We start from the raw sequence: 22,585 nt of genomic DNA on the forward strand, positions 1-22,585 counted from the left end.
TGACTGAAATCTGTTGATGGAACAGAAGCCAAAAATTGAGTTAATAACTCAGTCGTCTCTGACCTTAGACGATGTCGAGAGTTTTGTAGTTTTTTTGGTTTTTTTTTTTCGTCTATTGCTAGTTGGGGAATTTGTCTGTTTAAATTAGCAGCGCTATATGGATTTTATACATTTACATTTGACGAGGGTCGAGTCGGGCTGGTTACTTTTTCAGGTATGTCAATTCTTGGGAAAATCAATAAAACTAGAGCTGTCAATATTTAATAAATAGAGCTTCTCTGTTGTACTATGGGAGAGTGAATTGTGGAAATAAGATTCACACATTTGCAAGGATTTTCTGAGACATTAAACTTGTCCCATTAATGGGAGCAAAATGATCTAGGGATCTGCGGTTTTCCGTTTACTCCCTGGTTGGATGAATCCCTCAGTAGGAGATAGAAATTAATATAGTATCACGTTTATATAAATAGTTTTTTATAAGAGAAGATCTTTTCTCTTTGATCTTTTTTTGCAATCAGTTTGATTCAAAAAGATTCAAATTTTACCTATTATGGCAAACAATGCATATTCTTTTGGAATGCCATAATAAGATCAATAGATCATCTTTGAGCTCTGCAAATGGCAGGAATAAAATTCTTGCCAAAGCAAAAAGAACATTTATTTATAACCAAATCGAATTGTGGAACACCTGCAGCGTATTATAAAAATCTCAACACTTTGGCAAACCCACTTTAAATTCAATAAGTTTTTTTGTTTTTGCGTCTTGTTACGTCATTCAAGTACAAAAAAGAAAAGAAAATAAACCGAACAATACGCACAAGGAACATCGATAAACAAAAAAAAAGCATAACAAACAAAAACAAGGAAAAGCTAGCTTTATGGGCCGAAGCTGTTGATACTCTTGGAGATCCATCGTACTCATTGAAGATAGAAAGTATAGAAAAACGATTTCAGTAGAATAAAACTACATATTTACATTAAAATATTATGCAGGTGTTCTTAATACAAACGATATGTAACTTTTGTATTGTGCGCAGCGCAGCAAACATCTGGTCGAAATCGCAGTACCCTATTGCCAGGGCATAAAAAGAAGAATGTAGAAGCGGGAGGAGTAGGAGGAGTAGGAGAGGAGGGAAGTGAGATGAGAGAGCGCCTGGCAGACTGGAAATGAAAACAAAAGTATGCGCTCTGCTCCGCTCCGCTCCTCATGGAATTCCAAGCGATATCAGCGCCCGCAGTTTATCAAGTATACGCGCGCGCCCGTCGTCGGCCTATCAGACGTGCTGCTCTCCACGATCACTCGGCGAGAGAGAGCCGAGCCCAGACCGAGCCGATGCCAAAGCCGGGGCCGCCGAGGCGGAGCCGATCTCAGCTGCAATCGCCAGCGAGTCGATGTGCTGAGACCCGGAGCCCAGGGATCGCTCAGTTTCGAGACAAACATTTCGGTGGTCGGACGTGCCAGGCCGGATAAATCATTCGTTTCCCACATTGTAACGCATATTGTGCAAGTCACACGCGACCATTTTCAGTGCATGTGTATGCGAGTGTGTGTGTGTGTGTGTGTGGGTCTATGTGTTTGTTAATTATACGCGACACGACAACTACATTGTTAGTTCGAGCTCTATTCGAGTATGTGTGAATAAATCAATGTTCGCGGCGGCTGCATTGCTAATAAAGCAACAACAAAAAATATAAAAAACAATAACAAAAACGCACACTTGAAAGATTGCGTTGCTGTTTTCATTCCATAGCCATATCTCACCAAACTGAAGACAACAAAAAGAAACGAATTTGGCGCGCAGTGATCGAATGATAAGACCGTCGGTGAACAGTCATCGAATATAAACAAAATACACACAAATATAAAACAAAATTTAATGAAATACACGTGTCACAGCAACTCAGCAAAGAGATAATTCGATTACGGTACGGTAAACCCATAAGTGCATTCAGATCAACGTCAAAACAACGAAAATTAACACAATTTGAAGGCAATAACATTTGTGACAGGTGCAAAAGCAAAAGCAAAAAGAAAACCAACAGCAACGCAACATATAACCCATAAAAGGTTAGCAGCAACAGCCATCCAATCCATTAACTAAAAAAATTCTGAAAAATCTAAGGCGCAGTTTATAAAGCTACTTACCCTCTCCATCTCTGAATGAGTATAGTCGGTTTCGGGCAGCTTCCCTCCTCTCCATTCCCTCCACCGCCATTGCAATGACACTGCAAGAAATACAAATACATATAACAACAATTGGCTCGTGGGATTAGCGGAATAAATAAGTTATAATCCCAGATACATAAATAACGAGCAAACACATGCTGTGGGGTGGCAATTAATTAACTAACTGCCACATGTAATGCAAATTTTATTTATAAATATGGAAAAGCAGAGAAGTGCATTGGAGATCGTTCGAAATGAATGTTTTTCGGGAAGGTTACTATCTGTAAAAGTCGCTCATTTCGTTGTTATCTGCACCAGCGCTTATCTACAGCGTGTGCCTTTTGTCAGTCATTCGATTGACAGGCACTTGGTTCTACGCCTTAAAAGTACCTATGTATATGAAATTTGAACCAGGAAATTCCGAAACTCTTCTGTAAGGCTATCGCTGCTCACAGATAAATGACGTCACGGCGCTGCTTTTGTAATGCAACTACACGAAAAAGTGAGAGGCATTGCACACACACCCAAACTTGATGGGACTCCTCCTCCCTCTTACACAGTTGCTCTTTGCCCTATGATTTGTAACGAGAGAGCGGGAGAGCAATCAGATCTGATCTCTTTTTGCTCATTGTAAAGCCACAAAAATTCATCTGAGGACGCAGGCAGCAGGGCATTGCCAGATTGGAAAAATGAGTGACATGCGAAACGAACATTAAAAAAGCATCGACATATGTACAATGTACATTTTATACAGTACACGAACATATAGACATGGTCTGATGGTTTTATAAGTGTTTCATGAAAGATGATGCATTTATGACCAACAACCGATGAAGTCAAAATAGAAGAAGGATACATATTGTTCTTTTGGAAAGAAGTAAAAGAAGGAGAAGTTTTCAGCACTTGATTTGTACTTCCGATTTAGAAACGCTTTCTTCTGTCGCTTACCCTTGCTTTTTTCAAGTGTAACATTCCATTTTTCAGCACAACTGATGCATATTACAATACCAAGAAAATATGGCAATAAATCGCTATAGAATGAAGGCAGCAAACTGCGATTTAATGTAATTATTATACATATTCGTAGTCGTAGTTGGGTTTAAGTATATGCGAGTCTAGAGGTGGTTCCCTGTTTGATCTGTCTCTGTGCCACAGGGGCAATAACAACAGCGATTACCGATGAATGCAATTCATTTACATACTCGTACTGGCTCCAAACCACAAATTGTATGAACATACATATTTCTAAAGACATACAGTACGAGTACATATACTCCCATGTACATATGCCGGAACTGCTCCCCTGAGTAGACGTTTCCTTTCCTCTAGAATGCATTAAATATAATTTTATTGCTTGTTTGCTTATCGCCAAGTCAAGTTTTACAAAATGCTTGAAATGTGTGTGCTGTACTATATAGTACATACAATATATAAATATATATGTATACATAAATAGCAATTGATAACGAGGGAAAGCAAGCCGAAATATGTGTACATAGCTGAAAATGGCCACGTTTCTTATCAAATCTAGAAATCATCTCTGGGGAACTCTCCAGTCCCCAGGAGGAATACTTCTTAGAGCCAAAAAAATTTTAATGCTGGCTTTTCTCTCACCGAATTCCATGCCTCTCTCTCTCCGTCTATCTCTCCCTTCATCAATACTAAACTGTAATCAACATTCAATTGACCGCAGGTCGACAAACATGGCCAAGATCTGTACAAAGAAACAAAAGCAGAGAAAAACAAAACGCTCGCCGAAATGCAAATATTTATATAAGACAATTGTAAATATTTTTACAACTGAAGACCAGGCCAGGCCCGGCTAGGCCAAGAAAAAAGTTTATAAAAATGATGCCATACGGCATCTGGAAGATTTCGTTTATTTCATTTGTAATCAAAGGAACTGCATTCGCACATGAACCGAAACCGAAATCCAATAAAGTCTTAAATACTTTTGTGCCTTATCCACGGACACGGACACAGACACGCACTCGGGCACGGGCACGGGCACGGCCTGGCAGGGCCATAAAAATAGAATGAGATGGAACAGTAGTCATGGTCGAAACTTACTTAAATATCGATTTATCTGCGCCTATGCTCAGAAGCAGATCCCTAACTTTTATTCTTGGGGCATGAACCGGGGGCCAAGCCGAAAACTAGGCGGCCAACAGCAACAGCAGCAGCGGAATTGTTTTTGGTAATTGATGAAAGAAAAACCCAAACAAAACACACACACTTTTCACACCTTCTGTACCACATAGAGACGTGGGATTCATACATACATACATATGTACAAGGTATCGTATACCCCCTTGCCTGCAGATATAACTTTGCCATTTATATTGTTCAGATGGTGTTCGGTGTTCGGATTGAAAGTTATTGGAAATTAAATGCCAACGGAGGGAGGAAGGTCACACGGCGGCAGGGCAAGTGTGTGGCAGGGCGTGTTGCGGGTGGAAAACACTTGTGGGTTAAACGATTATAGGTCAAATGGTATCGGTATCCATCTGGGTATCGCTTCAGCCAGAGTTTGGTTGAGTGAAAAATTAAAGGCATCCAACACCTCGTTAAACATTCTATCATATTTCTGTAAAAACTTTGCTAATGAAATCAATTTGGGAACTTCCTGGCATCGTTTACAAGTGTAAGAAGAGTATGCTTCTGACTAACTAACGTTTCCTTGTGGAAATTTTCCATCAATCATGCTATAGTTCCATAAAGGTAGAGCTCTATGGGGCAGAAAATTGATTGGAAGACCTAAACCAGTTCAATACTGTTTATATTTACAAAGACCTACATGTCCACGTTCAGGACAACCCAACAAAATCATGTAAATTCTTTCGTTTCCGTTCAGCGGAATACTGTATTTCCCAAACAATATTGTATTCGTCTAGGCAAATTCTTCCACGATCTGTCATCTCATTTCCAGAGAGCACACAGCGTAAAAAACACGCATACGCCACGTTGTATGCGGTGGGCAGGCCACAGGCTGCCTCTGAAAATGTTGAATTGATTGAATTGTGAAAACTTTTATCGCAAAATAATTAAATGCTGCGGTTTCTCCAATTTTTGGGCATCGCGTGTCGAGTGTTTTGTTCGGTTTTAATATTTTTCTTTGTGTGCCCGAGTGTACGAGTAGCTGGGTGTCTTGGCCATTAGAATGGAAATTGTTCTAACGCTTCGCTGGCTTTTCTTTGGTGCCTGCCCGGGAACGGGCCCTGGTGCTGGCCTGGTGTCTGGTGTGGTCTGGTCTTGTCTGGTTTGGTTCGGCATTCTGAGAATGCCTTTGGTTACTCTCAGCATTATTTACTTGACTGCAAAATATGTTCTGTTCCTTTGATTTTTGCTTGAAAAGACATGAAAATCGATTTGTTGTATAATTTAACATTTGCTGACGCTCCTCACAGGTTGTGTTCCGCTCTGTTGTGTTGTGTTCTGTTGTGTACTGGGCGGAGAGCGAGCGTGTTGAATGAAGAAGCCAAATGTAACCGGAAAATGTGAGGGAATTAATGGCCTTTTAATTAGTTGCGCACATTAACAGTTTTCAGGTGGCATGGCATACGAATTAAATTCCCAACAAAAGCAAACAAATAAAAACAAAATCTGGAAAACGAAAACCGAAATACTTTTCAATGATATTTTCATTGTAGAAGCAGAAACGGAAATTATATTCCACTGCTCATGGCAGGTTTCACTCCATTGGCGAATGCCATCAACTGACTCACAATTGAAGACACAATTCAGAGGAGAGGTTATCTCCCCACACAATAGACACTGGACAGTAGTCGCCATAATCGTACAGTTTAATAATCGCTCAGTTACCCCCTCTTTTGATTCCCAATTAGCTGAAGAAATCTGTTTGGGATTACCCCGAGATAGGCGCTGGGAAAACCTCATCAGAAGCAGCAGCATATGTACATCTGTGTGGAAATAGAAATCGCAAAGAATAAAAGTAGCTCCTCGCTCTACTGCCTGGAAATCCATTTCGGCCCGCTGTCTCCACAAATTAGATAACAATTTTCCATGGGAAAATTTGGTAGCAATCAATAAGCCAACCAAAACACACACAAAATATTGCACTCAACGAGAGACAGATTCAATTATGGTCGGTCTATATCTCTGTTTTCTGGTATAGAAAAGGAGCAAAAAGAGTTTTCCAAAAGTACGGGTCCACCACACTGTAGATGTACGTCAAAGGCAGCTCTTTTTGAGTTTCATTCAATCAAAAGAAAAGATCGGTAGTTGGAGTTAATGTATTGAATTCTGTCGAAACGTTTGGAATTACGGCATTCGGACCCCGACACTCATCGGAATTCGGCGATCTGATTTGGGCTTGCATACTAAAACTATACCTTCGAAAAGGCATTGGTCTAGGTGCCAGGTGTTCAAAGATCCAAGCGCAATTCTGGACACTTTGAGTACCGAATATAAGAAAATAACCGAGTTAAGTGAATGGGTGACCCCGACATATCTTCACATCAAAAGAATGCAATTAACTTCAACTCGCAGTACAGTGTGACACTTTCACACATATTTCCATTGCAAACAGGCTGAACAAAGTTTGAAATCAAGGAGCAAACAATCCTTAGATATTTGTATATTCATCAAACACAGGAGGCCAAATGGATTTGCTGCAAATGACAGCGTGGTTAGGCCCTCTATGGAAGACACTGTATGGGGAAGGAGCAACTGGCGGGACGAACCATAATTTCCTTTATTGATTTTCCTAGTCAACTTTTCTTTTTCTTCGCCTGAGAAGATGCCATTCGTACTTTTTGGTGACAGGCAGAATTTGTTTCGGGGAAACTTTTTATTTGATTTTAATTTTTTCTATTTATATAACATATACGGAACGGAACGGAATGAGTACGAGTACGAGTATATGGAATATAATGCAGGGCTCGAGCACTCAACACCAATACCAACACCAACACTGGCTCAAAGGGAGGCCCAGTCACGCACACAAACGCACACGCACTCGCACACACTCGCATGCCAGCTTAAGCACTTGAGGTGCCAATGGAAGAGAAAGGGAGATAGAATGTTGCTACCCTGTAAAGCGTAGAGAACAAGGCTGGCTGCACTAGCCATGCACTAGAGTGCATGGAACAAGCAAGAAGGTCTTTTCAGAGCATATAGCTCTGGCTAGCGACTACTTTAGATGCCGGGAAAAATCTTTACCACGCCTCCTTCTTGGTAAAATTGCGTGGTAAAGATCGGATCGGATCATAATTATGGCCAGGATGAACAAAACAAGTTTAAGAGCACTTGCTGCTGGGTTCTTTGAACACCTGGCTTTTGAGATATTGTGGATATTCTGCTATTCATTTGTTTGCTCTCCCTTCCAAAGAGTGTTCCTTGGATGCCTTTTTCAGATAATACAGGGTATCCCACAGTCGAAACACTCGAATTGATCGCTTCTTCGCCGCTTTGTCTGTGTTTGATGTTGAAGTTTATAAAGCACAACCACTGTGCTAAAGTGTGAGTGTGAGTGTGTGTGACTGAGTGTGTGATTAGGCCATCCACTGGATGAGTGAAGTGTATGGGAGGTGGCGGCATTTTGGGGGGTCTATACACCCAAGCTTTCCTATTCCCGGTCCACGCCCACACCAGGCGCAGCCCACTTCCGCTTCTATTTCGCTGTGTGTTTATTTTCGGTTCAGAACGCGATTTTCCAATCGATTGAGCACGTGACAAGCAGCTAGCTTCTGAAATATGTGTGAGTCCTGCTGTCCTGCTGTCCTGCCGTCCTGCTTTCCAGCTGCTAATACATCCCCCAATATATTGCTGAAGTAATTCAAAACTTTCAGTGTAACTCGAAACCATAAATTTTTAGCCACTCCCCCCACCGGCCCACACATCCTGATGTCTACATTTCGAATCGAATCTATTTTTGAGAACATTTAATTAACATTTGTTCAATAAATCCGTTTTACCTAGCTCACATTTGCTGTTGTTGTTGTTTCCTAGTCCTTTAGACATCCTTTTTGTTTTTCGCTTTTCGTTTTTCGGTTTATTTATGCATCAATTTGTGGCTCTGATTTATGTCGCCAGAAATTTCCATTTCTCACTCCATTCAATGCCAAAAAAAATGCGACCTAAATGCGAATTAAATTTGTGCGTTTTTTCCCGCGCTGAGCTTCTGGCCTGCCGTGGCCTGTCTTAAAGTATTATTCAGCTTAAGTTATGCCCGAAATTGAGGAGGAAGTAACTGGGGGCTAGACGACCCCACGATGGCAGGAGCGGGGGGTGGGGGCGTTCTGAGTGGGAGCACGAAAAGGAAAGTAAAAGGAAGCTTGAGATGAGCCAAGCAATTGTGCGCCTTTTCCATTTGGGGCACTTAATGAAATCTACAAATTGCGAGTACACTGAAGAGAGAGCAGGCGAAATTTGTGCGAGGAATATTGATATTCAAGGATAAAAGTGGAAATTCACAAAATGAAGCATAAAGAATGGATGGGAGAATAGTGACCGGTAGCTAGGATTAACCAACCAACCACTCAACTGGGACGAACCCTTGAGAATCGTATTAAAGAACACTTTACCAGAAGTTCCAAAAAGAATTTCGAAAAATTTTCAATTAATTTGGGGATTCTTTGAAGTCTCTACAATGAGTATTTATGAAATTCCGAAAATAAAAGTGGGATTAAGTTGGGTTAAAATATAAAATTCAGCCTTAAGCCATTTAATCCATTTAAAAAAATAAAACGCTTTGAACGCATTGAGAGGAACACATTTAAAAGAACATATACATTAATTTCCATCATATTTAGAAGGTCCCCATACAAATGATGCTAATAAATATTCCTAAATATAGTATAAATGTCCTTTGGCGGAGGCCACAGAGTGGTTTAGGGAAAAGGGAGTAATTAGCATGCGTTCTATATTTATATTTATCTCCGCTGCTCCATTGAGTGGCTCCAGACTGAAGACGACTTAAGCCGAACAGGGGCAATCACTGTCGGGAAATGCTGTCAGCTAATTTAAGAACACTTCACCATGCGATAGGGATTGTTTCTCTAAGCAAAACTAACGACAGGGCCGCAGAAGCATAACAGTGTGTGTGGGTTGGAAAGAGGATTGTGGTTCGTTCCGTTCCATGAATATGAGTTACATACAGGAGAGGGTATTCAGGCACAGATCGTACAGGCTTGTCTATGGTTTTGAGAGCGTATTTAGGTTCACAAAATGTACGGGCTGGATGGGAATGGGATATTTTGGCACTGAATGTTCGATAGGTATGCTCTAAGAAAATATCTACAATTAAGTTGAAATTATATCTGAAGGCCTGTCTTTTTTCACGGATCCCTTCCAAGGTCTAAGTTACAGGATGATGGGATCCGTCATATACGTTTAACCCACGACTGTACAATACCAAGAAGAGGCATAAGGAACGGGACCAAAAAGTTGTGCTATTTCGGGGTTTTAGTCTCCGACTGGCTCGTCTGCTTATCTTGGGTATATCTTGGTATGGTATAGCCTTTGCTTTAACATCTGAAACCCCTAAAAGTTGTCATACCCTGTACACTGTACACGTATCTCATATATAATCGTACTCGTACTCGTACATTTCTTGTGTGGCTTGCATTAGACTGGAGTTGATTTATTATTTATGCCTGCGAGCAAGCGGCAATCGATATCTCTTCTCTCAACTTCTTGCTATCCAACACTAACGTTACACAACAGTTTAAACCCTGTACGTACGCCAGTTAATGACCCTCGCCTCGCAACCCTACTGCTCCTCGTGTGTGTGTGAGAGGGTGGTGGGATGGTGGGATGGCGGGTTATATGTGGGCGTGAGAGTGGTTGTGCAGGGTGCAGGGTGAGATTAGCAGAGCTAAGACCGCTGTCAGCAGCATTAGCTGCTAGCGCCATCTACTTAAAAGTTTCCTGATGTCATTGCGTCGCCCGCCGGTTGCCGAATGCTGCCGCCGCCGGCATCGAGGCAGCGAGTGAATTGTATCGCACTTGTGGATACCCTTGTATGGCAGAAATAGAAGCAGTCAACCGGCGAATCGATGTCCTTTTCCCCTCGGAGTTGTTCAATCGAAATCGGTTGGCTGTTGATGGAACTGATGGAAGGGTATCAAAATCTTCGACCCCGTAGCCAGCCTTCGTTTCTTTTAGTTGTTTTGGCTGTCGACCCATATTCGCTTATTACACAGTTGAGATGTTCGACACACGTGTGGGTTGGAGCAGGAGGGGCAGGAAGGCTGCCTGGACAGAGGTGGGACCCATAAAGCGTCGTGTGGTCCGTAAACAAAAGCTGTAGGTTGTAGGATGTAGGATGCGTCGGTTGTGTCTCCGTGTGTTTGAGTATGTGAGTGTGGTGTGAATTGCAAAAGCAGCGAAACAGAAAGAAATTAGCTCTACCGACAAGACGATATCCTTTTATCTGGATATAAATGGAAAATTCGTTAATCCCAAAGCAGGGGATCCTGTAGAATACCACGTTTTGGTTCGAAAATGGAATAATATGATCTATAATACGATTTTTGGTAGAGAATACTATAAACTAAACTTATTTTGCTGGCATAGAAGTACGAATGTGCTTGCTCTAATATATACGATCCATTTCTCGGTTTGAGTGATTTTGAATTTCAGAATTGAGTTCCTATAAACTGACGAAGAGACAGACAAAGATATCGAATGCAAAGAATTCACTGCTTATGGGATCAATCAGTCCAGTATACCCTTTGGGTAATGGGTATCAAAATCCACTGGCGTACAAATTGTTTTTGCCATGCTATAAATGTAAACAAAATTAACATATGCAAATTTTTCAAGCCCACGTGTACGTGTGTGTGTGTGTGAGTGCTACTAAACACACGAGTATGTGTGTTCTGTGTGTGTGACGCCAGCATTTAACATTTAGACAAATAGGCTGTCTCTCTGAGGCGAGACTTCTTGCTGGATTATACATGAAGCTAGTAGTCCGTATGGGCGTGTGTGCGTGTGCTCTCCTTTTTTCTTGAGGAAAAGTAGAATTATGTTCAGAAAATGCAAAATACTCTTGGCCATATGTTGGCTGCACTTGCCGGAAAGAGGGAGAGAGCTGAAAGGGGGGCCAGTAGCCGGTTTGGCCTTTTTATGGAAACGACTATTAAATACACATTACTATGCACAGTCATTGTTATTAACCTTGATCGGTGCGGCTTACACAACAAAACAGGAGAGTGGATATGAGGAAAAGCCGCATAGGAAGTCGTTAGGATGGGGCCCTACTATCTGCTTACATTATAGAGAAGAACCACACGAAAAAGAAAGCGAAGGAGAGCTCAGACTATAAGCTGTTGGCTGACAAGAATAATGAAATATGTACTCTTTATTTTATAAATTAATCATGACAGAACAATGAAACAATATGGATATATGTACATAATTTACATACAATCGGATAAGAAATATAACAAATTGAGATGAATTAATCTCTTAGGAAGAGAGAAGGCAGCTGGCTGGGACTGCTAGCCATACAGGGTACTCGTTTCATACTCAATTTTGAAGCTACAAGAAAACCGAAACTGCAGCATCATCAAGAAGGTTCATATCTACTAGATTGGACAAAAAGAATTGCATTCGCATTATTAGTATAGCCAGAATGAGCCAAACAAAAGGTTAAACTGCAACTGAGTTCTTGGCTCTTTGAACACCTGGCTTCCGCACACATTTAATGCTATAGCAACGACCTTTCGCGTGCGTATGCACTTATGCTAAAGTGCTTTCCACAAAACGAACTTTTTCTAAGAATTTAAAAGTAATATCTCTGCCGAAAGTCCTAAAAATGATAAAGTTTTTGTTGGGGCAACAACTTGGCTATCTTTTCCAAGAATCTACTACATTTTGTACCTCTATTTTTATCAAACCAATAAAGTCTACGATTAAACGAATGACATGCCTCGCCCAACCCGTTACGGGTTGTAGTTCGTAAGATTTGACAGGCTTTCCCTAGACATCGATTTGCATTTGCTCAAAGTTCAACATTGCTGATAAGAATGTTGTCAACGAGACCTCTGAGGTCATGTAAATAGATTTCTTTTAAAGGCCATCTTCTGATTGTCAACCTTAACATCAGATTTCGTTATCAGAACGATTGTAGGTGTTTTTGGCAAAGCAAAAAAGTACAGAGATACTGAAACGTTTCACATATGGGACATAAATCAGTTGGTTTGATTGCCCACAGCCGATCGTGTGTTGGGCTCATTCAAAATGTTTGGGGGCTTACCGCCAACAGTAATAAAACTCTCCAGAATTCATGACAGCTAATTTATGAAGTTTTATTTCCCTACTTCCAAGTGGAAGCAATAATAGTAATATTCGTATGATTTGCTTGTTTCCAACCGCTTTGATCTGTTGCCATCTGTGGAATTCCATTTATTATAATCAATTCTTCGTATACTCATACTTTTACGAAGAATCTTCTACACCTTATGGCACAAGAGAATTCAAAACACTTGCAATTAAAGCTGTGTATTATAGTACATAAATAATTCATAGGCATCGATGTTTCAAGCTCATCAATCCCAAGTCCGCACCAATATCGATACAGTATGTTTTGGCATTTAATGCTAATCTATCATTATGTACAAATCATTGCATTGGGTGGGAAATGGGAATGGATAGTCATCATATATGGAAAAATTAATGGCAATCTATCATTGGTTTTATTTGCAGGCAATCAACAGCAACAGCAGCATCCAATGGCTGAGGAGGAGCTCTTTGGCGATTTACGTATGTACAAACAGCCAGGCCATCAATTTATGGCACATCTCACACACTCTAGTTGTTCTAATCCTAATTAATATAAACATGGAGCATATACTCTTAATCCCACCACTGCCCTGCCCGAGAAGAGTGCTGGCTGGCTAATGAACAATCTGGAGGCATAAGTCAATCGACAATGCGCCTAATTAGGCCAGGGCATGGGCATGGGGTATTGGCATCCGATTTGTGGGGAATTTTTAGTGGCTAATTGAACATTGTTCGATGCTAGTGCCAGCGGCTTGGTGCGTGCGGCAAAACGATCCAAAGTGGCATCCAGTCTGTCCAGCATTTGACGTCAGAACTCGTCCTCGTCATCGGAGTCCCATCTGGGCATAACAAGTAGAAATAGCGAAACGAAACTCCAGTCCATCCTGACCCCTTCGAAAACAATAGCTATCTAGTGCCCTGCCCACCCACACATACGTAACGTTACGAACGCGTTTGCATAATGGCGAGCGTGTCTCTGATAGATACAAAAGTATCTACTGTTTACTGTACATTACGTATACGCAGTGTATGCTCTTTGTCACCTGCAGAGGGAACAGAATAGAGTCCTGGATTATACAAAAACAGAGTCCAAATGGTAGTCTGTCGTTCAATACTCAAAGGGAATCACACGATAAGTTTTCCGCATGGGTCTAATACATATTTCCTCTGACAGAGGGAAAGTAAAGTTTTCCTAGAGTTTCGCAAGCCCTTTGAAGCTTCGGTCCCGTCCGAAGTTGTCCCATCATGTTCTAGTTCTTGCACTAAATTGTTTCTGGCATTCTGACTTATTGATTTTCATGTTATTTTCCATTGCACACACCCTCTACCTGCCACCTGCCACCTGCCCGCTGCTCGCTGCCCCCATCCGTAGAGGACATTATCAATGCCAGCCTGGAGGTGAACGGCGGTGCAGGAGGCGGTGTAAATATGCCTCAGGTATTTCATCAGTCCACGTCCCTGCCGGTGATGCCATCGCCCATGCCGCTGGGCCAGATACAGAACCAGACACCGACACCCAAGAAGACGACGACAGGACCGAAGGCCAGCACCAAGACGGGTCCACACCTCCGCATCATCGAGGAGCCAACGAACAACATAATCCGCTTTCGCTACAAGTGCGAAGGACGCACGGCTGGCTCCATACCGGGCATGAGCACCAGCACGGAGACGGGCAAGACCTTCCCCACCATCGAGGTGTGCGACTACAACGGCCCCGTCACCGTGGTCGTCTCGTGCGTGACCAGCGACGAGCCCTACCGCCAGCACCCGCACTGGCTGGTCAGCAAGGAGGAGGCCGACTCCTGCAAGTCGGGGGTGTACGCCAAACGGCTGCCGCCGGAGGAGCGGCGTCTGGTGCTCCAAAAAGTGGGCATCCAGTGCGCCAAGAAACTGGAGATGCGCGAGTCCCTGCTGGAACGGGAGCGAAAGAATGTGGATCCCTTTGGGGGTGGGTAAACCTCAATAGAGATTGAGATTAAAGCCTGAATTTGCACTACAAGTATCTCCTTTTCTTCCTCATGGCAGCCAAATTCGATCACAAAGACCAAATCGATAAGATCAATCGGTACGAGCTGCGCCTCTGCTACCAGGCCTTCATCACAGTCGGAAACACCCGCGTGGCCCTGGATCCCATCGTTTCCTCCCCGATCTACGGCAAGAGCAACGAGCTGACAATCAGCCGCCTGTGCAGCTGCTCGGCCAAGGTGAGTGGCGGCGATGAGATCATTATGCTCTGCGAGAAGATCTCCAAGGACGACATCGAGATACGCTTCTACGAGACGGACGACGATGGCCGGGAGCTGTGGCACGCCAATGCGGAGTTCCAGCCCACGGATGTGTTCAAGCAGATGGCGATTGCGTTCAAGACGCCGCGTTACAGGAATCCAGAGATCACACAGAGTGTTAATGTGAGGATATTTTCGAACCAGAAGCCATGGATGGATTCTACTTTCTATTTCGTAATGTCTTGCAGGTGGAGCTCAAGCTGGTGCGACCCTCGGATGGAGCGACGAGCGCCCCGCTGCAGTTCGAGTACTACCCGAATCCAGGTATAGTAACCTTTGCCCGGCTGCAGCGAAAGCTGAAGCGTAAGCAGGAGATGGACGTGTTCCAGCAGATACTTTCCCTAGATAGCGAGACGACAGCCACCAAGTATTCGTGTCCACCGCTCGATCTCAACGAGGACGAGAACAACACGGTCTCCTCGGACGATCAGCCGAGCTCGGGCACCCTCAACGACTTTGAGATCGCTGTCAAAAAGCAGCTGATGCACCTGCAGCATCGCGGAGAGTCGCACGATGCGGATGGCAACACAATGACGGAGTACACGGACAACGACAACGAACCGGACATGGAGATCGAGCTGGAGGTGCCGCAGCTGCTGCCCCAGCTGGCCGATGACTGCACCCAGACCTCGACGCCCATGGAGGAGATCCTGCAGCATCCGCAGCTGCAGACGCGTCCCCTCAACAACGTGGACAAGATCACCGAGTGGATGAAGAGCAGCGAGTTTGAGCGGACGGACAGCCTGACCGTGGAGAACGGGGACACGCCCACCCTCTCGAACAGCACCGCCCAGACGGCCTTCACGAATGTCAGCAGCCTGACGGCCAACACGACCATAACGAACCAGCTGGACGAGCTGGAGGGGGCGGACGAGGGAGCTGGCTCCCGCAGGGATACCCTAGAGAATCCGGCACTCAAGGAGCTGCCCGAAGCCGATGGAGGTGCTGCACCTCAACCTCAAGAGGAAGTGGAAGGGGAGAAGGAGGGGCACAAAGAACCCGAGTCGGCCAGCGCCCAGGCCTCGGTGGATATCGATGAGAATTTTGATGAGACGGCCACGTACACGAGCCTGCAGATAGCCTTCAACAATCCGGTGGACATACCCAGGGACTGTGCCTCCTCCAGGCAGACATACGCCGCCACCAATCCCTTCAGCCAGATGGATGAGGACGAGCTGGTGGTGCTGACGAATCCCCCAGCGCCGAGGATCAAAGTGAACGCGGCCCAGACCCCGGCCACGCCCCCCTCGCCCACACTGCCCCAGCTGCCGCCGCGTACACCGTCGCCGGATCCCGATCATCGTCTGCCGCCGTTGCCACCGAAGCCACAGAGGAACTCCCAGGATCTGAGCATTGTCAGCGATGGTTCGATCAATCGGTCGCGCAACGGGAGCCTCAGCTCCGCCAGGACCACGCCCTCGCCCATCATCATAATGCGCACGCCCGACCAGAGCCCCACCAAACGCCAGCCGACGTCGACGCCGAGTGGCTCGCCCAAGAAGCGCCAGGGATTCTTCTCGCGCTTCTTCTCACGCCGCAAGAGCAAGGCCGAGGAGGAGGAAGGGTCCTCCCTCACGGTGGCCGGAAGTCCCAGCAGGCAGGCCAGCACACCCACCGGCAGTAGGGAGCCGAGTGTGGCGCACTTTGCCCTGGGCGATCCCAACCGAAGCTCCAGCCGCTCCATGCAGCCGCCGAGCAACTCTGGTCGCAGTGGCCGTCCCGTGGGCCGCAGCTCGAGCAGTGTCTCGGGCAAGCGACCCGCCTACCTGGACGCCGATGTCATCCACATACCCCTGAAGGGCGGCGACAGCGAGAACAGCCTGCTCCGGCCCGAGAGCTACTCGAACGCTAGCACCCTCAGCTATGGTCGACCGCTGGACCGGAAGACCCTGAGCACACTGCAGCTGGCCGACATACCCATCAGCGACGGCAACATGGAACTGGTGGCCATTGCCGATCGCCAGAGCATCCGGAACTTGTGCGAGGGAGCCTACGGCGTGGTCCTCGATCCCAGCGTGGATCTCTCCGAGGCCGAGCACTTTGCTCTCTACACCAGCAAGTCCCCGGAGCCGCCATTTGGTGCGGACCAGGCGGGAGCTGGTGCCGATGATGGTCCTGGCGGGGCGGAGGCGACGGATTTCCTCAGTGCTGACGAGATAGCGCGACGTCTGGCCGAGGCCAATGGCTTACAGTGAAGCATAGGCGGGGGGACAAAGCGGGGTTTCGGGTAACTGATGCGAGGGTTCGATGGAAAAGGGTTCTGTAAGAGTAGAGAACTCATCTTTAAGTTTTGATTGACTGTATCCTACGAAGAGAACAATACTGGGATCACCACTTTGCGTTTGTATTTTTTAAAATTAAATGCAAGAAAAGGGAGAAACCCCACAGCGACCAAGACATCAACTTGTATCCCTCCAATCTAAAAACCTGGTACCTGAGAGCAGACATCATTTTTGAAGTTTTTCGGAGCCCTTTTGGGTTGTATCAAACCTTCAAGAAAGCCATTGAACACCCCCGAATATAAACCAAATCAGTTACCCGAAACCGCACAAAAACTACAATAGTTTGACTACAAAACAAAACAAAATCAGAGCAGAACTATGGATATTTTCTAGTCGTTTTCTTTTTTCAGTATTAATTAACGCTTATCTTATCCCTACCTCCCCCACTTAATAGTTTAGTCACCGATGAGAACACACAGAACCGAATCGAACAAAAAACATTAATCGTCCTATCCGAATATATCTTTATAGAAAACCTAACCCAGCACAATCGTCTGGTGGCGCGCAAAACCGTTGAGACCCTTAAAAGGAATCTCATGAGCAGCGATTTCTCCGATTTCCATCAGAGTCCCAAGCAGCCCAAAACGTCCTGTAAGTTCTCTCTCGCATTTCCATTTACTGGTGCTGGTTTAGGTTTCGAGATCATACTCTCTATTTACATCTATTTAGTTCCTATAAACACCTCACACACATACACACGCGCACACTCATTAAACGATCGACATTTCGAGTAGATGAAAAATGGTTTAGAGCTTATAGATCATATAACATACATACATATAACACATATAATATGTAAGCAAATATAGCTGATACCTTGTGGACCAATAGGTTGAATTGTCGTTGGAAATTTTAGGATTTGTCGGATATTTTTGGTATGGATTTGAATTCGTTGAGGTTGTGGGCCGACCAGGTTGATGATATTTGTCCTACACATTCATATTGTATTTAAATTTGATGAATAAACAAATGTTTGGTGTTAAAATCCAGATATTATTTGGAAAATTCATTACTAATTTTATGATTATTACAAAGTTTAATCTTTTCAATGTTCATTCGTGTTTCGAATATATCGAGGAGTTTTATGTTTTGGGTTCTTTAAATATAATAGAGATCTTGTACCGAGTATCTATCCAAAATCGATTAGAACATTTCAATGTTCAAGTGTCTGTTTATCTGTTTTGCCTGGTTATAATCAGAAGCAATAAAAAAAAGTTTGTTTCAGAAACCCATTCTTTGAAGACACATCTTCTTTATCTCTATTTCTATGGGTCTCCAAAATCGGTTTTGTTCGACCCAAACGTTTTCCCATATTCCCCATCTATTTCTGTTCAATCTATCATAAGAAAAGGTTCGTTTGAAAAAAAGTTTCGTCCGTTGTGGGCATTAAGGACATTAGAGGGCGAATTTCTTGGTATTTCTTTTCCTGCTACTTCCCATCTAGCTTTCCCCCTAGCTTTCGTCTCTGGCACAGCACCGAAATGGAACGGACGTCTGATGACAGACAGACAGTAAGTTTTGCCCGCTGCCTGCCGCCCAAGCAAGTTGATGTTGTGGTTTGCCTTTGTGTCCTTTTTAAGTTGCTCCAAATTGCTTTAGTTCTGCCTCGGTTTCGCCTCAATTATGTAAATGCTTATAGCCGTATAGCCCCATAGCCGTGGTGCGTTCATTAACCTTTCGTTTCATTGTAACCTAATACCAAGGTCTGCCACATGTTGTTAAAACCTTCTACTTTTTTGTTGTGGGTGTCCTTTTCAGTGGTCCAGCCGCCGCAGATAACGATGACGACCGCCCCGGCGCCACATGTGTCACCCGGCATGGGTATGATGTACGCGGGAGGCAGCCCGCACTTTATGCACGAGATTAAGGTGGAGTACCCCTATATGGATGTGGACAGTCGCAGCAGTCAGTTCGCCTCGGTGGACTACAACTTCCCCTCTCCACGCTCTACCTGCAGCACAACGGACGGCATTCCGCCAATGAGAATCGGGCCAAACAATAATCTCTATCAGAACCTGGATATGGGTACGACCCTGCAGGAGCCTGCGAGCTATGCGAGGAATGGCTGCAGTCCCACAGGCTTCAGCGGTGGCTCCATGACACCAATCAACAACAACACCAACAGCAACAACATGATCAACAATAACTTTTTGAGTCTCAAGCTGGGGACAATGAACCCACCGTCTATAACGCCGCCACAACAAATGGATCAGGCCATCAAGCAGCGATACCTCGCCCAAGAGTCTCAGCCTGCGCCAAACTTCCTGCAACAAACACAACCAGAGCAGCAGCACCTGCAACAACAGCAGCTACTGCAGAATCAGCAATACCCGCAGCAGACTCAGCCTCAGCCCCAGTTGGAGGGACAGAATCAATCCTTCAGCGATCTGATATCCAGCACGTTTATGGACCTGGGGTCAATAGATACCAACGAACTAATGCAAGGTATGGAGGAGACGCTCAGCAGTTTGGGTCTAACAGGAGGAGGCGGAGGAGTAGGAGGAGTTGGCGCTGGAGCCATGCAAATGAACAATCATTACAATAATTATTAGTCTGTATGTTATATATATTCTTAACCATCAATAGAGCTATGTTGTAAGACGGTTGTTATGCAGGGGAACCAAGCCAGAGAACATAATCCAACTATGCAGCCAATATGGACCTCTGTTTGAGCAGATTGTACATAGATTTTATATATAGAGAGAGAGAGAGAGAGGGATATGCGAATCTCATTGCCCGATGGCTTGTTTCGTTTCGAGTAATTTTTAATGACAAAATGAATCCATTAAAATAGTAATAATATGTGAAATAAACTGTAATTTATGATGTTACACGGATGATGTATTGGGGAATGTGTGGTAATACTATAACTGATCAATATAGCTTAAATATGTCTGTCTTTATCTGGCAATAGCGACCGGACACCAATTTAGCGACAGAAATGCGGCTGGCCGACACTGGGCTTGTTCTCGTCGCGCATTCGAGTAAAGAAAACATTAATGTCCTCTGGGGTGACGACCTTGTCTCTCAAGGCAAAACCCTTTAGATAATCCTTCAGCTTATCGGTCATGCGATTGTATTCGGTAATCGCATCGATCTGCTGGGTGCGGTCAATCGAGGACAAGGCCCGCATGCCCTGCTCGTAGCTGGAGTTCTCCTCGGCACGTTTCATGCCGCGCTCCTCGTATGCCTTGGCCGAATCATCGGCATCCAAAAGGAACTCCACGGCAAACTCTTTGAAGAGGGCCAGGCACTCGGTGCACTTGCAAAGCGATTTGCGCCAGTCGTTGGTCCAGAAGGCGGCACCTGGAAAGGGCAAACGGAATAGGCTTACAAAATGTATTCGATCAAGCAAGCCCTGCCTGGGAATTCATTATACCTATACCAACTCTTGGCTCTATCCCTAACATAACATAAGTATTTTATTGAAATTTTCCAACTCCAAAAAACAAAAAAATGAATTTGGAGTACTTTTCTGAGGGCATGGACTGCCTGATGTACTGCGGCCTAAAGCTATCGCCGGAGCAGCGCATCCTCATCGAGAACTCGCTGATCGCTTTGCAGAACGACAATCGGTTCTCGGGCATGTATCTGTGGGGTCGCATCACGGCCACCAAGCAGGATTACTACATTGCCTTTGGCTACACCAATGACTGTCTAAAGGATCGAAAATACTTCTACAGCCTCGACCAGTTTCAGTGGCAGCTGCTGCCCTTCGTCCAGAGTCCGAAGATTTTTCAGGCCACCACTCTGGCCCGCGAGTCTTTCGTTGGCGATCCCAGTCTGATGACCTACGTAAAGTTGGTGAGTGTAAACCGGAGGAGGGGAGTCAAATTGTAGTTTAACTATGAACGACTGTCCGATAGGATCCCACATTTGAGATTGTGGGCAATCATGTGGTGGCCATCAGTCGCCCCGAGGTGGTAAAGTTGAAGGAGGAGGAGCGCCTGGCCGCCATTGTGTTTATCATTACCGAGGAGTGCGCCGTCTGCCCGCGCGGTGCCCTTTACAAGATGACAGACGGCCGCGTTATACCCAATCAAATGTTTCGCGGGCTGGACAACTTGCAGGTGGACAACCAATCCTTCTACCAGCTCTATCGTCTGCCCCGTAACGACCTCAAGGTGAACCTATCGAAGCGAAGCGACTACAACTATCCGATTGACTTCCTGGACACGATTGACTGCGTGATTCCGCTTGGACAGGCCTTTGCCCTAAACTTGCAGCGAAACGAGCGTCTGGTCGTGATCAAGTCGTGCCTCTGGCTGGGCATGACCTTCTTCCACAAGATCACCTCTCACAAGCACGGATTCTTGTACTTGGGCGATGGCAAGAAGAATTCCGATTTGCTTTTCATGTATTGAGAGTTGAGAGCGTTTTTCTGATTAAATGTTTATTGTTTTTGGGGGCATGCACTTACCCTGGTGTTTCTTTGTCGGATTTGGGCGACGACAATCCCCAGTTGAGAGCTTGACACGCTTGCTAGCGGGCTCCTCTGTCTGCTCAGGCTTTGAATCAGCTTCGGCGTCGACCTGGACTTTATCCGCTTTTAAATCTGCTTTGGACTCTTCGGCTTCGACTGCCTGCAGTGCCAGGGCAGTGTAGTCGCGCAGGAACTGATTCTTATCCATGCAAGTGTCGCAGATCATTTCGCTGCACGAATCGAGCATCTTCTCAGATGCCCCGGGCGCCTTCATGTGTGGCAAATGGTACCAGTCCTCGCAGACTGCGCACTGCAGCATCACCTCCTCGGTGGTGCGCTCTGGATCCGGATACGGACGCTTGCATTGGCAGTACAATCCTTGGAAATTCTGGTTGTAAAGATTTCCATCGTTCGACGGCTGGGGTCCCTCCAGCTGAGGATTGAGGCAGCAGCGCTTGACTGCGCCCAGCCGCAGTGTCGGACAGTCGCAGCGGAAGTTCCGCTTGGTGTAGAGCTCCACCAGTTCGTGGTTTTCGTGGCAGCGATAGGAGCAGGCCAGGCAGACGCCAGCGCACTTGGCCAGATCCGTGCGAGCCTCGGGGCAGCAGGTGAGGCAGGAGTACAGGGCCTGCCGCTGAATGGGACCCTTGGCATAGGTGCAGGCCTTTTCATCGGAGGCGCCCAACACCGCGGCGTACTCGTCTTCCATTTCCTTCTCCTGCTCGAGAACGTCGACCATGGTTATTGTCGATTGCTCGAGTGTATTAACCTCCTCGCCCTCGGCGTCAGTTGTTGTGGCGTTCGTGTCGCTCATTTTGCTGCCCAAACACTTCAAATGATATCTTTTAATGTTGCAAACTGATGTAAGTTAGAAACTATGTGAATGCAGCGCCATTGGCGCGTTGTTGTACAAAAATTTGCAAATAATTGAAGAACTAGAGATGTGGGCTAAAGCGATTCGCCGAGCGATAGCTATCGATAGCTCAGCGTTTATCGGTAGCTGACCGTATCAGTGCTGAAAATGTTAAGAAGTAAAAATAACTCTTTTATTTTCATACAGCAGAGAGCCGAGAGCTCCCACTTTTTTTTCGTGGAAGTTTTGCACACAGTTTTAGAAAATAAATCCTCCTTAAATAGTCAGATTTTTACTAATACATTTTTTTTAGTACTTTACCAACAC

General features: G+C 45.1%; 3 protein-coding genes across 5 annotated transcripts; 2 read left to right on the top strand and 1 right to left on the bottom strand.

The window, feature by feature from the left end:
* Positions 1 to 1,560: 1,560 nt before the first annotated feature.
* On the top strand, positions 1,561 to 19,813 carry LOC6589842 (dorsal-related immunity factor Dif). 3 transcript variants are annotated; one of them, XM_026989100.1, is made up of 7 exons: positions 1,563 to 2,068; positions 12,839 to 12,895; positions 13,788 to 14,363; positions 14,441 to 14,823; positions 14,889 to 14,964; positions 17,454 to 17,573; positions 18,741 to 19,813. In XM_026989100.1, the coding sequence occupies exons 2-7, from the start codon at positions 12,865 to 12,867 to the stop codon at positions 19,532 to 19,534; spliced, it is 1,980 nt and encodes a 659-aa protein (XP_026844901.1). In that variant the 5' UTR covers positions 1,563 to 2,068; positions 12,839 to 12,864; the 3' UTR covers positions 19,535 to 19,813. The 3 variants fall into 3 exon arrangements, with proteins under 3 accessions (XP_026844902.1, XP_026844901.1, XP_002014799.1); XM_002014763.2 differs by having other exon boundaries at positions 1,563 to 1,926; XM_026989101.1 differs by lacking the exon at positions 18,741 to 19,813 and having other exon boundaries at positions 1,561 to 2,068; positions 14,889 to 15,632; positions 15,687 to 17,522.
* On the bottom strand, positions 19,802 to 22,282 carry LOC6589840 (putative E3 ubiquitin-protein ligase UBR7). Its single transcript, XM_002014761.2, has 2 exons — positions 21,403 to 22,282; positions 19,802 to 20,288 (listed from the first exon to the last, which is right to left on the bottom strand). The coding sequence occupies exons 1-2, from the start codon at positions 22,217 to 22,219 to the stop codon at positions 19,912 to 19,914; spliced, it is 1,194 nt and encodes a 397-aa protein (XP_002014797.1). The 5' UTR covers positions 22,220 to 22,282; the 3' UTR covers positions 19,802 to 19,911.
* LOC6589841 (radial spoke head protein 9 homolog) lies at positions 20,398 to 21,397 on the top strand. Its single transcript, XM_002014762.2, has 2 exons — positions 20,398 to 20,786; positions 20,849 to 21,397. The coding sequence occupies exons 1-2, from the start codon at positions 20,439 to 20,441 to the stop codon at positions 21,344 to 21,346; spliced, it is 846 nt and encodes a 281-aa protein (XP_002014798.1). The 5' UTR covers positions 20,398 to 20,438; the 3' UTR covers positions 21,347 to 21,397.
* Positions 22,283 to 22,585: the final 303 nt, after the last annotated feature.

The sequence above is a fragment of the Drosophila persimilis genome, unplaced genomic scaffold (genome assembly GCF_003286085.1).
Source record: "Drosophila persimilis strain 14011-0111.01,24,50 unplaced genomic scaffold, DperRS2 tig00000191-arrow-pilon, whole genome shotgun sequence".
Classification (NCBI taxonomy): domain Eukaryota; kingdom Metazoa; phylum Arthropoda; class Insecta; order Diptera; family Drosophilidae; genus Drosophila; species Drosophila persimilis.